This window comes from Acanthopagrus latus, chromosome 4, assembly GCF_904848185.1.
Source record: "Acanthopagrus latus isolate v.2019 chromosome 4, fAcaLat1.1, whole genome shotgun sequence".
NCBI classification, from domain to species: domain Eukaryota; kingdom Metazoa; phylum Chordata; class Actinopteri; order Spariformes; family Sparidae; genus Acanthopagrus; species Acanthopagrus latus.
Genome location: NC_051042.1, coordinates 34511013 through 34527700, shown reverse-complemented (window position 1 = coordinate 34527700; position 16688 = coordinate 34511013). Strand labels below are relative to the sequence as shown.

At 45.9% G+C, this 16688-nt stretch overlaps 1 protein-coding gene across 2 annotated transcripts; it reads left to right on the top strand.

Moving 5' to 3' along the window:
- Positions 1 to 188: 188 nt before the first annotated feature.
- On the top strand, positions 189 to 16682 carry LOC119018203 (ankyrin repeat and BTB/POZ domain-containing protein 2-like). Of its 2 annotated transcripts, none has more exons than XM_037095700.1 (17): positions 189 to 349; positions 8692 to 8841; positions 9458 to 9665; positions 9826 to 9978; positions 11278 to 11443; positions 11620 to 11709; positions 11985 to 12086; positions 12362 to 12458; positions 12807 to 12942; positions 13106 to 13338; positions 13529 to 13707; positions 13793 to 13898; positions 13978 to 14080; positions 14565 to 14637; positions 14714 to 14782; positions 15618 to 15731; positions 15851 to 16682. In XM_037095700.1, the coding sequence occupies exons 1-17, from the start codon at positions 262 to 264 to the stop codon at positions 16064 to 16066; spliced, it is 2283 nt and encodes a 760-aa protein (XP_036951595.1). In that variant the 5' UTR covers positions 189 to 261; the 3' UTR covers positions 16067 to 16682. The 2 variants fall into 2 exon arrangements, with proteins under 2 accessions (XP_036951595.1, XP_036951594.1); XM_037095699.1 differs by lacking the exon at positions 189 to 349 and adding an exon at positions 1455 to 2792.
- The last annotated feature ends 6 nt before the right edge of the window (positions 16683 to 16688 follow it).

Below are 16688 nucleotides of genomic sequence, written 5' to 3'. Positions count from 1 at the left end.
CATCTGATTCAGAGACCTCGTCAACACGGACGAAAACGATCTTTTTTTCTCCATCTTCCTCGTCATCGTTTCAAGAATATTTGCGTCCACACGGATCCACTGAAAACGACCGAAAACGCTGTAGTTCATCCTCCAGCCTCTAGGTGGCGCTTGATTCACCAAGAACGGAGAAGAAGACACGGAGCATGCGCATTAAGCTTGCGCGCTATTTACAAACAGACAGTAGAAGAAGAAACCGAACACAATAATAATAAGAAGAAAATGGCGAGTAAAAGGAAACCAGAACCGTTTGTGTGGACCAGTAATGAGGCCGAACTGCTGCTGCGACTCACAGTCGGCTACAAGGCGAGTGAGTTACAAGAAACACGAACACAAACAGTAGTCCGCCATTGTTGTTGTTGTTGTTATGAGACGTCGCGGGTTCAGAGGTCGAGGGGTGGAGCGATGGCGTCATCGGTGGTCCACATGAAAACTGGACGGCTGCGTTTTCTGATTTCTCCACCCTGACTGCGTTTTCAGGATCCGTGTGGTCGGTCGGACAAAACGATGCTCTACATGTGCGTTTTCGTGCGGACGGCCTCAAAGCACCAGCTGGTCTTTCCCTCATGTGCGAGTGAATAAAACATTAAAAGACGCTCAGCAGCGAGCCAACACAGATCCTCCACCGCCCGGATCACATGACCAGCGTGCAGTAGCGGCTCCGCTGGCTTCATCTCCAGCTGCAGCTTCTCTGTGTAAACTGATGAAATAATAACAATAATATGGGCTGTGGCGATCATTTAGAAACATGATACCTCACAGCAACATTTGTAGATAAAACAAGAACTGTGAACTATGTTCAAAATGAACTAGTTCATTTTAACATTTGTGAACTGAACTTTAGTAGTTAAAGTAGAAAGTGAACTTTCCCAACACTGGACGTCTGGAGGTGCTCGGCCCCTCAAATATATCCACGGCTGGAGTTCTCCTTAAAAATAACCAGTGGTGTCGTGTTCATAAAGGTTGAATCGTAATAAACACGTACTATGAACATGATATGTTACGTGGAAAGGTAAATACAATATAGCCTGTGAAATATGCAGAACATTAAAAAAAAACAACGTTCGATTGGTCTGAAAACGTGTCTGACATTTTTATTCTGTCATTTCTTTCATTAGTTTCCTCTGATCCACTGACTCAATTTTCTTTCTATTCTGGTTAAATGAGACCAATTCATTTCTTTATCAATATTTTTGATTAAAAATCAGACACTGGGTAAAACCAGGTGACGCTGACGTCACTGGGTTCAGGTCGAATCTCTTGTCAAACATCAGAGCTCTCTCTGAAATCCAAAGTCATTAGTTAGTTTTTCCGTTAAAATAAAATAAAATGCTCAAATAAAATCAACTTTTATTGTCACAACATCAGACACGGTACTGTATATACATATATAATATATATGTCTGGTGGTGTGTGTGTGTGTGTGTGTGTGTGTGTGTGTGTGTGTAGTAAATCAAACACAATGAAATATATAAACACGCTTCAAGTGTTTTGTTCTGAAAATCAGAACCAGAAGTCTCACTAGAGAGTGAATAATGAGAATAAACGCACCTCTGCCGTTTGTCAGCAGTTGTTTCATGTTAATGTGATTCGTCTTGTGGCCACAGGGCGGCGCTGCGGGCCGGTGAGAACTCCACCTGAGTTTAGACCGGACTCTGGATCTGATTGGTCCGCGTGCGTAAAGCGCGTCTCATCCTGCTTTTATTTTGGTGACTGGTGTCTCGGCAGGTCAGTCTCGTGCAGCGTTCTGACAGGAAGTTACAGTCTGAGTTTTATCTTCCAACTGAGACTGAAAGTTTCACTTAATGGGAAACTTTCCATCTGTCCTTCACTGCGCGTAAAGAGACCAGAGCGGAGAAACCTCCTCATCATGTCCGCCAGTGTTCTGGTGAAAACCCTGGAGGACCTCAGCCTGGACTCGGGCTATGTGGCCGGGGACCCCTGCCCGTCCCTCAGCCTGTCCTCCTCCGGCAGGTCGAGGCAGTCTGTGCCGCACACCAGCACTCCTCACCGGGGCAGCTGGTGGCAGCAGGCCGGCTCTCTGTACAGCAGGAACGGCAGCTGGGACACGGTGAGCACGCTGCCGGAGGACGCGGCGGAGACCCTGTCCAGGTGCCCCTGCCTGCCCGAGCTGGAGGAGTACCCCTGGAGCGAGCAGGAGCTGCGGGAAGTCGTGCGTCGTGTGGCCGGCTCGGACGCGTCGTTCACCGCGGAGGCTGTCCGCCGGCTGTCCGCTCTGCTCCGGAGGGCGCTGGTGCGGATCTCCCGGGAGGCGCAGCGGCTGAGCGAGCTCCACAGGCGGTGCACGCGCCTGGAGGTGCAGAGCGCGGCGAGGCTCGTGCTGAGCTGGGGTCTGGCCGACAGGTGCGTCTCCTCCGCGGTGAGGGCCGTGTCCCTGCACTGCATGAGCTCCGGGGACACCGCGCGCCAGCGGAGCAAGTCCGCGCGCTGCGGGCTGACTCTGTGCGTGGGCCGCTTCTTCAGGTGGATGGTGGACACGCGCGTGTCGGTGCGCGTCCACGAGTACGCCGCCGTCTGCCTGGCAGCCTGCGTGGAGAGTTTGATGGAGGAGGTGACCGGACGGGCGCTGCAGGCGGCGCGGCTGGCCGGGACGGAGGAGCAGGAGCGGGGCGGCGCGCTCACCTGCTGCCCGGTGACCGCGGAGCTGCTGGACGGAGCCGTCAACAGCGACGCGGAGCTGTGGGGACTGATGCAGGTGTACGAGCACCTGATGAGTGGCAGGAACGCGAATGGTGAGTTCAGGGACTCCTGACAGGATCTCTTAATACTCTATATAATCAAATACACTGAGAAGAAGGAGAAACATGCGCTGTTGTCAAACACATAGAATGATGATCGATCATGAAGTCAGTCATGAAACTCGCTTCAGTGTTTCCAGCTTTAATCTGAACATCATTTTGTTTTGAAATGTTTCTCAGACTTTATCTTCAGGTTCTGGGAAACTGCAGGTTTGATTATTTTAATTTTGTGATATTCTGTTAAATTCTCCAACATGTAAGAAGAAACAGACGGTTAAACAACTTTAACTGAAATGTCTCCTAACAAAATGCAGATAAGCTGATTTTAAAGTTGGATTTCAGATTCATCTTCACAGAGGAGGTGTGTGTGTGTGTGTGTGTGTGTGTGTGTGTGTGAGACATGTCAAATGTTCACCAGTGAAAACAATCACGGTCCATCACCCAAAACAACACGTGTGTGTTTTCACATGTGAGCTGATCTCTGTCAGGAGATTCTTGTTCCTGCTCGCTGCTACTTGATGTGCAGCAGAACAACTTTACACACTCACACAGAAACAATATTAAAACAGCTCGGAGATCCCAAACCAGCTCCTGCAGCCACATCATGTTTTTATCCCATCTTAACAGAGGAGTAAATCTGATCTCAGATCAGTTAGTGATGTGTTCTCTGCTGCAGACTATGATCACAGCAGACGAAATGTTTAGAGACAACTGATGTTTTAAATCAAGTCTCCAGAAATGTTCTGTGGACTACAACACTTCACCTGACTTTATATCATCAGGAGCAGGACTGAGGTTATATTTTTGGGTGAACTGTTCCTTTAAAGCTGAGTGTTGTCACAGAGCAGTTAAATTGCTCAGAGGGTCATCGAGATGATGATGATGATAAAGATAATTAGCAGCAGGCGAAGAAGTTTACCAGCAGTGTGACGGGAAAACCCCCTCAGACAGGAAGCAGGCAGTTTGGGTAAAAACGGATCCGGAAGCAGAAAATCATCTCTGATAATCTGCGGTCAGATGCTGCGATGGGTGTGTGTGTGTGTGTGTGTGTGTGTGTGTGTGTGTGTGTGTGTGTGTGTGTGTGTGTGTGTGTGTGTGTGAGGAGGCACAAAATGGAGGCATGAGAAGAGCTCAGTGTCGTGTCCAGTACAGAGGAGTTTACTTCATCTTCCGGGCCGAGTCGTCAGTCAGTGAGCAGAAGTGTTGTGTTGTCGTTGGTGCTCAGTTCAGTTTGTCATTTGTTAAGAGACACTTCTGTGTGTGTGTGTGTTTTAAAACCCAGAATACATATAAGTGTCAAAAAGGACATAATTAAAAGCTTAGTACAACCCCTCCTTTCCCCTGAAAGGCACCGTGTTTCTCTGCCTCCTGCCCCACTGCATGCTGGGATATGAGCTCCTAACGCGTCTCCCATGAGAGCGAACAGGAAGAAGCGGGTAAAGTAAGTGAGTGAGTGTTGTTAGCCTCTGACCCACAGCGACGACACAAAGGAGCTCTGATTCCCACTCAGGCTGCGAGCTGCGAGGTCCACTGTGGTCTGCTCGGCTACACAAACAGCTGCTGGAGAGGCAGAACACACAACACAACACAACACAACACAACACACAGGCGCAGAGACACAACGCGACACCAAACTGTTGAGATGATAAAAGTAAATCCCAGCAGTGAAATGTGAGAGAGATCCTGCTGAGAGGATCCAGCAGCACAGCTTGTAACATCATCATCGTCCAGAGATCGTTACAGTGAGCAGATTTACATCATCGTCCCTGCGTCTGATCAGGTGTCTGAAAGAAAAGAAACACTTAATGACTTTAACATGTCAAACATCTGAACAGTGAACTCATTGTTACGTCTTTAAGTTGTTTGTTTCGTCCGACGAACAGTTCATAACCTCCAGATATGAAAGTTACAGTGACGCAAAAATGAGAAAATGAAACGTCTAAAAATCAGAGTTACTCAGATCCCAGACTGACGTCTTCTGGTTGAGTCTTTTGTCCAGCCGCGAGTCTAAAACATTAACAACCTGCATTTCATGTCAAAGCAGCAAATCCTGTAAAAAGGCTGCAACAGCAACTGTCCCAGAATAAACGCTGACTGCGTTGATTTCTGCAGACCGTCGATTTGTTCCAACGTTAAGTTTCTTTCTTGTCTGCAGTGGCAGTGTTGTGTTCACGGTCGGTGAGGAAAAGATCGTGTTTTGCCTCTAAAAACTTGTTGTTGTTGCTAAAAACTGAGCAGGAAATTGTTCCGAGGTTCCCATAAAAACATCCATCAGTGTCACAATTACAAATGTCGTGATCTCACCTGTAACTCCACCACTATCTCCTTGACCTCCGGACACGAGAGTCGGGCCATCAGCGTGATACGATACGTTTTTAAAGGATGTTCGTGTCGTCTCTGACGTGTTTAAACTCAGATGTCTCAGCAGTTCACAGGAAATGTTAACTCGGTCATCAGGATGCATGTAGGCTACATTTCTGCTGATCGAGTGATTGATCGGACCAGTTTGGGAGCGTTTGAGGAGTCAACATGTGATTATTTATTCTTTTTTGATGGTGCTTGTGTTTTTGTTGCTAATTCAGGAGTTACATCAGTTCTAACAGTCCGTCCTGATCCTCAGCTCACAGCTTCCTCTGGTGGTATCAGTACAAACATGGATGTCCATGGAGATGTACTGTATGTTTGCTTATCCACGGTGGTGAATTCTTTCATGGCATTAAAAATATAGATTTCTCTCTTGAATGTCAGGAATTGTTCTGAGATGGTTATTACCGTGAAAACCTGTTGCTGCAAATCTAGTAACTTGTTTATTGGAGGTTCTGGAACATTTTGGAGAAAAAAAATAAGGAATACTGAGTTTGTGAGGTTTGAAACAGGTCGACGCTGTTGACTGTAGATCAGCGCTCACGTCTACAGAGTCGTTAGTTCGTCTGGTTGAAGAGGAAGTGAAGAGAAGCAGCTGGACAAAGTGTCTGATACCGAGTCTGATTACAGAGTCGGAGCAGAGAGAAATCCAAACCTCACGTAATGTCGTCTCCATGTGGTCTGTGTGTTAAACTATAAAACACATCAGGAGGTTTCAGGCCCGGCTGCAGTGTTTCCTCCGGCTGATCCACCCAGAGATAGAAGGACAGAACCGACCGGCGCGTTGATGATGAAGCGGCTCTCACTGAATGATTAGTTAGAGGTTGATGACTTTACACGCCTCTCTAATTAAACACCAGACGCGGTGGTGTGTCTCTCAGGAGGCCTGTGGATGTTTTAATGAGACGTGATCGACTCTGCTCTTCTGGTCGCGGCCCCTCGTCTCCGCTGACCTCTGGCTCCGTGTTCACATCTGTAAAGCCTTGTGTCCACGCCGGCTCCAGACGCAGCGCCCGCAGGTTTTAACCAGATTACGCTACTAAAACAAAGTCTTCCCGCCAATTCTGCCTGCGTGTCTGACATGACTGAGAGCTGGATGAAGAGTTGGTTCACGTCAGCACGACTGGAAGCGCAGAAAAGAAATGTTGAGGTTCAAATCCCACCGTTGTCTTTTTAATTTTTGAGCTTTTTTAATCCTGCGTGAGTGTTTTTCTTGTCGTGTTCATAGATGGCCTGATCAAACTGAATGGCTTCTTCATTTCCCGTCAGTCGGCCTGAAAACACGTCTGCTGGAGGAGGATTTAGCTGTTTGTTCTGACCCGTCAGTGTTCTGATAAATCCGTCCTGTCTGCATGATTTTCTGTCAACGCAGCAGCTGTGAGGAGCAAATAACGTCAAGTTTTTACCTCTGAAATACTTTTCCACTGGTTAAAAGTCCCATTAAACCCGCTGAGATCAGCTTTTATGTGCAGGTGGAGTTTTTAAACTCTGCATTTACACCCGGGTCAGTTGATTCTGCAGGTGAGACGAGCTTTTATCACCTCGACTTTCATCTAAATGTAAGACCCGGACGCAACGTCGTCATCCAGTGGTGGCGCGTTAATACAGGAAGGATGCAGTCTGTTGTTCTCTCTTCTGTTACAGATGTTTACGCTGCATTCGTGACGTGAAACACAACGTAACGCTCCAGATAAAACTCACAGACGGGCTGCAGGAAGTGTTGGGTCGATGCTTGATTAGACGGATCAACATGCTGATTTTGGTGGAAAAGTGGCAGAAGTTGACTGAACGCTCGGCTCCCTGATTTTGTGATCGTTTACTGGTTTACATGGATGAAGCTGGTTTGCTTCCTGTCCGTCATACTTAGCTGTGATTGGCTGATCTGTTCTGGACAGTCAGAGGTTCTGACATGAAGCTGTGGGTTTGTTGACACCAGTCTAATTAAGCCGGTCTGGTGCTCAGATTTTAAGACGGACTTAATTTGAGGTAGTAAAGTCGGTCACCTCTTCCTCTGGATGAGCCTGAGGTGAGAGCTGAAGGAAACAATCCAACAGAACATGGGTTCTGTTCACTGGAGAAGATCTCACACTGGAAACTGGACACAGCCACTGAAGGTTTTCACTCCGAGACAAGACGAGAAACAGAGCTGAGCTCTGCTGCCGTCCAACTCTGCGTTTACGAACAAGATGTTGGTTTAGATCTCGATCAGGACTCTGTTTGCTCTCCTGTACTCAGCTTAGACACACGCACACACACACACACACACGCACGCACGCACACACACACACACACACACACACACACACACACACACACACACACACACACACACACACACACACCTTTGCTCTCTGTGGTTCTGTTGTCCGAACCGAACACTTGCAGCTTTATACCACGCAGCAGAAAAGAGCTGTTGTTTTCAGGCCCGGTGACTGAGCCTCTGTTTTCATTTGGGACACACACACACACACACACACACACACACACACACACACAGTCACACACACACTGAGGATGAGGTTGCAGACTCGGGGGTTGTTCTGTTTTTATTCAGCCACACGTACACACGAGGAGAGAGTCGAAGGAAATGACTTAATCACTCTGATTCTAGATGTGAACAGGGCAGTGTTAACTGAGGTGTGTGTGTGTGTGTGTGTGTGTGTGTTGGGGGCTCAGGACTACACAGGTAAGGATTAGAGGGCTGATTTGTGTTGTGGGCTGCAGACTGGTCTCCTGTTGTGTTTCATGAATAGATGCTTGTTCGCTCTGTCTGTAAACACAGCGGCTCAATCTGCACCAATTATCTGCCACACTCGCCTCTTTCTTCCACACAAAACGCCACTTTCAGAGAGCTGAGGTGTGTTTTCCAGGTCAGAGTGATGAATCTGTTCAATCAGCAGTCGGTCCTGTGTTAAGCACCAGGAGTGATGTGGAGGCCGGTCCAGGTCCTCCTCTGTAAACTGGAGCCGGTTTGTGTACGAGGAAGAAGACTGTTACTGTGAAGCTTTTTGTTAAAGTTGTATTTGTTCTTCTGTCCACTGATGAAGACAGAAATCAGCTCCGGTTGGTTCAGTTCAGTCATCATATATTTATCTTTAAGTGCTCAGTGCGTCTTTGTATCATTTCAGAGAACAAAAATGCTTTTTAATTTGGCGATTAAGAAAAATATCCAAGAAAAGTTTTATCAACAAAGAAAAGAGACGTCAGAGTTACAAAGCTGCGCTGGTGGTTCTCCACTGAGGCTCAGATGATGTTGGTGATGATGATGTTGGTGATGATGATGATGGTGATGATGGTGATGATGATGATGGTGGTGATGGTGTTTCTTCCCACATGATCACAGTGACTGGTTGAGCTGGATGTGTTGCTGCTGCAGGAGGCTTCAGTTTCTTTTGTCCTCACTGAAGCCGCTTCATTGTGAAGAAGATCAGAGTCAGCAAAACCCTTCAAAACACAAAGGAGCTCATCTGTGTGTGTGTGTGTGCGTGTGTGTGTGCGTGTGTGTGTGCGTGTGTGTGTGTGTGTGTAGGTGAGCTGTCGCTGCCGGCCCATGTCAGCCCGTACACGAAGGTTCCCGAGGACTCTGTGGAGAGCAGGGAGGATGCCTACATCCAGCTGGAGCTGCGGACACTGGAGCAGGCTCTGCTGGCTACCTGTGTGGGCAGCATCGCCGAGCTCAGTAAGTGTGTGTGTGTGTGTGTGTGTGTGTGTGTGTGTCACAGTCAGCTCCTGTGTTTTGTGTGTGTGTGTGTGTTTAAACTGTGACCGGCATCGGGCTCCTGGGACGGGTCGTTAGACGCTGTCAGCTCCCCCTCGTTACGTAACAACCTGAGGCTTGTATCCAGGAAACAAAGGGCACCTTCACACCTCACAGGCCACCGTAGCTCATTATGGAGAGAATAAAAGAGGTCTGTAGCGTCGCTGTTCAGGCCGGTTTATAGACGTCTGCTGACAAATTCATGTGACCCCGAAGCACTTAAACACACCGCGGTCGAGACATGCTCGAGTCATTGTTTGTACTTTTCTCCCTCACAGTTACATTTAGATTATTGCTGTTTAATTCAAAGAGATTTTTGGTTCGTGTCTTCACATCTCGGGACATCTGGGAGCTGGCAGTGACTGAATGTATAGAATATATGGAACTTGCTGCCCTCTGTGTTTTTAGATCTATCTCTGAACTCTTGTCATATTTTATGAATTACACCTTTAATGACACCAGTATGATTCAGTCCAAGAGGACACTGAACCTTTGTGTGCACATCCAGGTGATGCTGATGCTTCTCGTCTCCCTGCAGGTGATCTGGTGTCTCGAGCGATGCACCACATGCAGCGTCTGCGCAGCTCCAGCCCCTCCATCAGCCCCGCCCGCTCAGCCAATCAGACGGCAGTATCCTGGGCCCCGGACGCCCTCAGAACGCTCTACTACTTCCTGTCCAGCCCACAGATGGAGTCCATGGAAAATCCAAACCTGGAGCCTCCGACCATGGCGCTCAACAGAGAGAGGTGTGTGTGTGTGTGTGTGTGTGTGTGTGTGTGTGTGTGTGTGTGTCGTAAGACTATTTTATCCAACTGTGAGCATATTTTGGATAAAAGACACAAAACAAACAAACTGTGAGCTGCTTCAAGATCGAGTCAAATAACAAAATGTAATTTCCTCCTGCAGGCCGTTCCTGCTCCTCCCTCCTCTCATGGAGTGGATCCGAGTCGCCGTGGTGCACGCTGAACATCGCCACAGCCTATTGGTGGACAGTGATGATGTCAGACAGACGGCCAGGCAGCTCCTCCCAGGATTGGACTGTGAGCCCCGACAGCTAAAGTAAGAGCCAGTCAGCACACACGTACGTGACGTGGTTTCAGTTGAACCAGTCTGCAGGCTGTGGACGTCCTGAAGGGGAAAGTTTTTTTCTGGGGAACATTTTCTATGTTTCCGTTCATGTGTGGGGAAAAAATTGTAATTTTGTGGAACTGAGTGAAAAGTTGTTTCATTCATAGAAAAAAGTCTTTTTATGTGTGTTTTCATTCGGCACCATAGATGAGAAAAACAATTCTCTTGATCTTTCTGTCATGAAAAACATTTTGTAAATGGAAAAATTCATTTTCAATTTTACCATGTGTGGAACTGATCCAAAAACATACGGATTTCTCCACAGAAAAGTAATATATTTTTTAATACTTATTTTCACTCAGTTCCACATATGACAAAAAATCATGAAAATTCATGTTGTAGCTCGGTTCCACAGGGAAAAAAAACTGATTCTAATGAAATTTTTCTTTATTTTTTTTACTTACATTTTTTTTTTTTTTTAACTTAGTTCCACAAAAAAACTTTTTCTTGATAAATTTTTCTTTCCACACACAGAATTGTTTTTCTTTCATTTTTGATTTATTTATTTGAAAACACACACACAAAAAAACATGAACTTATTATTTTTTTCTGTGGAGAAAAATGTATTTTTACACAGGAAAAAAGAACATTCTCGGGGGGGTGGAAAAGGGAAAAAAAGATTTTACTTGGTTCCAATTTTTTTTTCTTTTTTTTTTCTTTTTTTTATTTAATGTAGAGAAACTTTTTCCCCACTTGGTTCCAAACATGGACAAAAACTATTGTCCGTCTGTTGTTGTTATTTCTCTGCCAGGAACTGGCATAGTGAGTAAGTAAGTGAGTAAGTAAGTAAGTAAGTAAATAAACAAAGATAAGAATTTCTTCAGAAATATTTTTTTCTCCTGTGTTCAACTGAATGAAACCCTTTTTTCTGTTTATGGAAGAAAAAAAAAGAAGAAAAAAAAAGAGCATTTTATTTTGTGGAACAAAGTCAAAACTTTTTCTAACATTGTTTTGGGATGAAAAACTTTTCACTCTGTTCCACAAAAAAAAATAAATAAAAATAATTTACAAGACTTTTGTGAAACTGTTGATGAACAAAAAACACAATTTTTCACGTGAGAGAGAGAAAAAAATTCTGTCGTGAACAAATTTGATTATTTTTTTCTGTGTGAGGAAAGTGCACTGGATCACATGTGCATATGTAGAACTTAGAAAACGGAGGACTGTACAGTCACTGCTGATCAGCTGATGATGCAGAACCAGAGTTATGTGTCCGCCTGCGTCCTGCAGGTCTGAGTGCTGCTTCCAGTCCTTTAAGTGTTTGGACTCTGAAGCGGCTTCGGCCAAGTTCCAGCTGGATCTGGGCTTCAGGATGCTCTCGTGTGGCCGAGCCGACCTGGTCCAACAGGCCACACGGCTCCTGGGAGCTGAGGGGGTGAACACCATGGACGACCAGGTGAGAGCGCGGGTAACAACAAGCATGATTAATAAAGGTAAAGACGAGCTTACCTGAATTCTTCTGGGTTTTATTCTGCTTCTGTGTCACCAATCAAAGGCTGTGATTGGTCAGAGGGAAAGTGTCATCAACAGAAACACTTTTACAGTTTGCTCTGGATGTGTTTGTTCCTGCAGGGAATGACTCCTCTGATGTACGCCTCTGCAGCGGGAGATGAAGCTCTGGTTCAGATGCTCATCGAGGCCGGAGCTCACCTGGACCTGCAGGTAAACTCACCTGACGTCCTCCTTCATGTCCAGGTGCTTCGCTGTGATGTAAATGACATGTTGGGTCTCTGTTAACCTCCCAGTGTCAGCAGCAGATGTAGTGATTTTAAAAGTTGTTTCATGAGGAGAAACTTTTAACGAATCCTGTGAAACAAATTCTGAATCACTGGATCCTTCTTGTAAATTCAGCATTAAATCAAAACATGCGGTTGTTTGTTTGTGTCTGCTGGTGAGAACTTTACCAGTTAATAAGTCACTGTACGTGGTGTGTTCAGGTCCCCGGCTGCTCCGTCAGACACCCGTCGGTTCACCCCGGCAGTCGGCGCTGGGCTGCTGTGACGTTCGCTGTGCTGCACAGTCACCTGTCTGTGGCTCAGGTGAGAACACGGAACAGTTCATAGAGATCAGAACATCTGCTGGTTTACTGAAGTGAGACCTGGTGTCAGTCAACATGGATACATTCACTTTGATTTATGTCGATTTTTAAGGCAAAATATAGTTTTTCTAACTTTTGTATTTAATATTTTTCAAACAAGCGTGTTTCTGTTAAGAGTGAATCCACCTGTGATGTAGAAGTGTCCTGAAGTGTTGAACATTTAAGCAGCTCAGTGATGAACGTGTCTCTAACGACGTCGTCTCGTCGTCCTGACAGCTGCTGCTGGAGGCCGGAGCAGATGTGGAGGGTGGAGCCCTGCTGGACGGTCAGGAGAGCTCCGCTGAGACGCCACTACAGCTCGCTGCTGCTGCAGGTATCCTGTCAGCGAAGGCAGCAGCTTCATCACGTATAAAGTCGGATGATGATGATAGAGGAGCTAATGTTGCTCTCGTGACTTTAGCAGACTGTTGAGTGTGACGTCCTGTTTGTCGGCTGATCTGTCTTTTCTACAAAGCTCTAAATATTTCCACACAGCTGATTTAATCCTGAGAGAACAGTAAATCTCCTCTTCATCGCTGTCTGAACAAAACAACAAAACTCTGGAAACGATCACGACTCTTCAGTTAAACGCAGGACAACATTCAAGACTGATTTGCACGAACAGACGAACAGGTGGGTTCAGAACATGTTCAGGTACAGATGACGTCTCTCTCTCTGTTAGGTGACTATGAGATGGTGAGCTTGCTGCTCACATACGGCGCTGACCCTCTGCTCAGAGTGCATCATGGGAACTCACTGGCGTCTCCACTGTACGAGGACATGAACTGCTTCAGCTACGCGGCTGCACACGGACACAGGTGAGCTCCTCAGACACCAGAGTTACAGTGGAAACAGTCAGTGAAACACATTTTGCAGAGGATTCGCAAAAATGATCAGGATCTGACTTTCCGTCTTGTGTGAGACTCGATAATACGAGAGGAGCAACCGTCAGATCATCAGCCTTCCTCTGTTGTTCTGCAGGAACGTCCTGAGGAGGCTGCTGCTGCAGCACCAGCACAGGAAGGAGGACATCCTGTCTCTGGAGGAGATCCTGGCTGAAGGAGTGGAGGAGGAGCAGGAGGAGGATGAAGACGATCATTCCTCCAGCTCCGTCCCCAGACTGTGTAAGGCCCGGATGAAAGCCCTGCAGCAGGCGGCGTACTACAGCGCCGAGCACGGATACCTGGACGTCACCATGGAGCTCAGAGAGATGGGTGAGTCGTGACGTCATCAGGTGTATTAATCTAAATAAATGACTTGCAGTCGTATGGAAACGATGTGCAGTGACTGTTCAGGTACCAGAACGTGTCCAGTCAGAGCTGCTGAGTCGGTGATGAGGAGAGCAGCAGAACTTTCTGGTTCTGGTCGGTCTGATAAGTGTGTTCCCCGTCCTGCTGTGTCCAGGTGTTCCCTGGAGGCTGCACATCTGGCTGCAGAGTCTCCACAGAGCCCAGCAGCTGTGCAGGGACAAAGTCGTGGTCTCGCTGCTCTCGGAGTTCGGCTCCATCAGGACGGAGGACTACAGCCCCGAGCTGCTCTCCACAGGAGTACCGCTCATGTTCAGCATGCTGGAGACGAGTAAGGTACAGCTGAATCACCAGAACCTGTGCTGAAGTTCTAACCACGACGTTCCTGCAGTCTGAACCTCCTGCTGCTTCTCCTCTGCAGGACTACGTGATAACGAAGCGGCTGGCGTCTGTGTTCGCTCAGTGTTACGGCTGCTCTCCGGTTCCTCCCGTCCCGCCCGCGGACGTCACTCTGTCCACACAGCTAGGTACCTGATCACACCTGTCCTGTACCGACCCGTCCACCGGGCGAACACCTGAAGGTTACATGTTCCTCTCTGTCCTCAGATGTTCACTTCCTGAACAACCAGGAGATGTCAGACGTGACGTTCATGGTGGAGGGCCGGCCGTTCTTCGCTCACCGGGTGCTGCTGATGTCGGCGTCTGAACGGTCTGATCACTTTTCTGACTTGATAAACATAAATCACGACTGTTGTTCACGGGGACATTTCTGAGTCATTTTCACTTTGAAGTCGATCTCAGAAACATTAAACTAAAACTTCTGCCTTTTTTTAAAATACTCAAACTTTATTTGTAAAGATTTTTTCTTACACATCAGCTAAAGGTGACATAAAAGTAAAAATAAATTAAATTAAAAATAAATTAAATTAGTTATTAGTAATTACATGAACTATTAATCAGTTTGAGTCAAGATGATTTTTCTGGTTTCTGTTCCATGTGACAGTAAACTGAACATTTGGGTCAAAGACATCATCACTAATCAGTCAATCCTGAAAATAATCAACAATGAAAAAGTGTTGACCAGATTTCATTTTTTGTAAATGTAAAAAAAAATCTGTATTTTAACAGGACAGATTAGTAAAATGTCTCCATCATTCTAATTTTCAAAATAAAACTCTGCTCTGATGCGTCAGGTTTCGATGGATGCTCTGCGACTCTCCTGATGACATCATCCACATCAGTCACATGACCTACAGCACCTTCCAGGTAGGCTTCACTTACCTTCCTGTCCTGTGACTGTTTGGTTCATCAGCTGGCTGACCTGAGGTCTGTGTGTCCACAGATCATGATGAAGTCTCTGTACTGTGGAGGAACTGAAGGACTGACGCTGTCACACTCTGAAGCCGTGAAGGTAAAACTACTCACCTGTTCACCTGCTGAGTGTTTCGATCAGAGGCACACAGGTGTTAATCAAACACTCCTGGTTCTGCTAGAATAAAGTAAACTGCCCATACAAAAACACAGAGGATTCTAATGTTTCTCAAAGTATTTTTTTTTTTATCCCCAAGAATTTTTAAGAGGATTTTTTTGAAGGCGAAAAAAATACAAAAAAAACCCAGCGAAATGAAAAAACAGCATGTATTTTTGTCCATGTGTGGAACTGAGTTGAAAGTATTATTTTTTCATTTTTAATAAGAAAAATTAACTAGATTTTTTTTTTTTAAGGATTTTTTTTTCTCAGTCACAGAAAGAAAACTGTGAAGACTGACACATTTGTTTTCATTGTTTCACACAGAAAAAAAACACTGCTTGTTTTTCCACGTGTGTAACCAAGTGAAGAAATGTCTTTGTCACCACAGGAAGAAGAAAAAATAATTCTTCATAAGAAAAAAAAAACTTGTGCTTTGTGTTTTCTCGCTCTTTTCACATGGAAACATCTTCACTTCAACTGAAGTCAGTTGTTTTTGTTTTTTTTTGATCACAAGAAAACAATTCTCACATTCTCACCTTCCCCTCACAGCTTCCGTAGGGTTCAGACAGTGAATCGGACAGTAAAATTGAAACCTGAAGTCACTGTTATGCTGTGATGATTTAAGGACAAATGAATATAAAGAGTCTGAGTATCACTGATCAGCGAAGGATCTGACATCGGGCCACACAGTCACTGCTGACAGTCGTGTTCTCGTCATCTTAATATTTAAACTGATTTCTTCAGACTTTGTTTTAACCGTCGTGTGTTTGTGCAGCTGCTGCCGGTGGCGTCTTTCTTCCAGCTCAGAGGTCTGCAGAGGAGCTGTGAGATGAAACTGTCTCAGAGCGTGACTCTGGACAACGCTGTCGACGTCTACCGGACTGCAAAGGTACAACGACAGAACACGTGATGACGAGACTCTACCTACTCTACTCACTCTAACTGTTCATACAGCTTTCTTCTCTTCAGACTCGTAAAGATAAATGGCGCCTGTTTTTTTATCTGCAGCGTCACGGAGGATCTGAGCTCCGCAGGTTCTGTGAAGGATTCTTCCTGCAGAACATGGATCTGCTGCTGGACCGGGAGGACTTCCACCGCCTGCTGCTGGGAGCTGTCTGCCTGGAGCTGGAAGCCCAGGACCAGGATGCACCGGTTCTCCTGAGGGTCCTGGAGGACGCGCTGATCCAGAGACTCTACAGCCTCCACTCGGCATGTCGAGAGTAGAAATACTCCTGCGGCCTCAGCAGCACGTTTGTGAAAAGCAGCCGTGTTTACTCTTAAAGTGTGTCTTCTTTGGGAGAACATTAGAGAAGAAGATAAAACAAATGTTGAAGTTATTCATCGTATTTATTAATCTGACACACGCGAACGTTTCTGATCCGAGTCATCGTCACTTTGATTTACAGCGACAGGAAACGAGAACATTCCCAGATGGTTTCTGTTTCTTTGACTGTTGGTTGAACAAACTAAGCAACTTATTTCTTTATTTGTTGTGTTACTCATAGAAGTGATGGATATTCAATGTTTTTGTGTCAGAATGTTCCTCATATTTCAAAACTCGATTACCTCAGGATACTTGTTCTAAAACTGTTAATAGAAGCCAAACTGAAGCTCTGACTGAAATGTGTTTGTTGTATCGTCGTGTTTAACCTGTTAGGATTCAACCTCAAAGTTTGACGTACTGATGATGATGTTTGTCATTTCATGTCGACTGGATGTAGTTTGTTAAATGAAGGTTGTGTGGACAGGATTTTTTAAAAGCACAGACGAAACGCTACGTAAAGAAAAGATCTGTAACTGAATATATTTTTGTGAATAAACATCTCAGTAAGAAAATGTGCACACA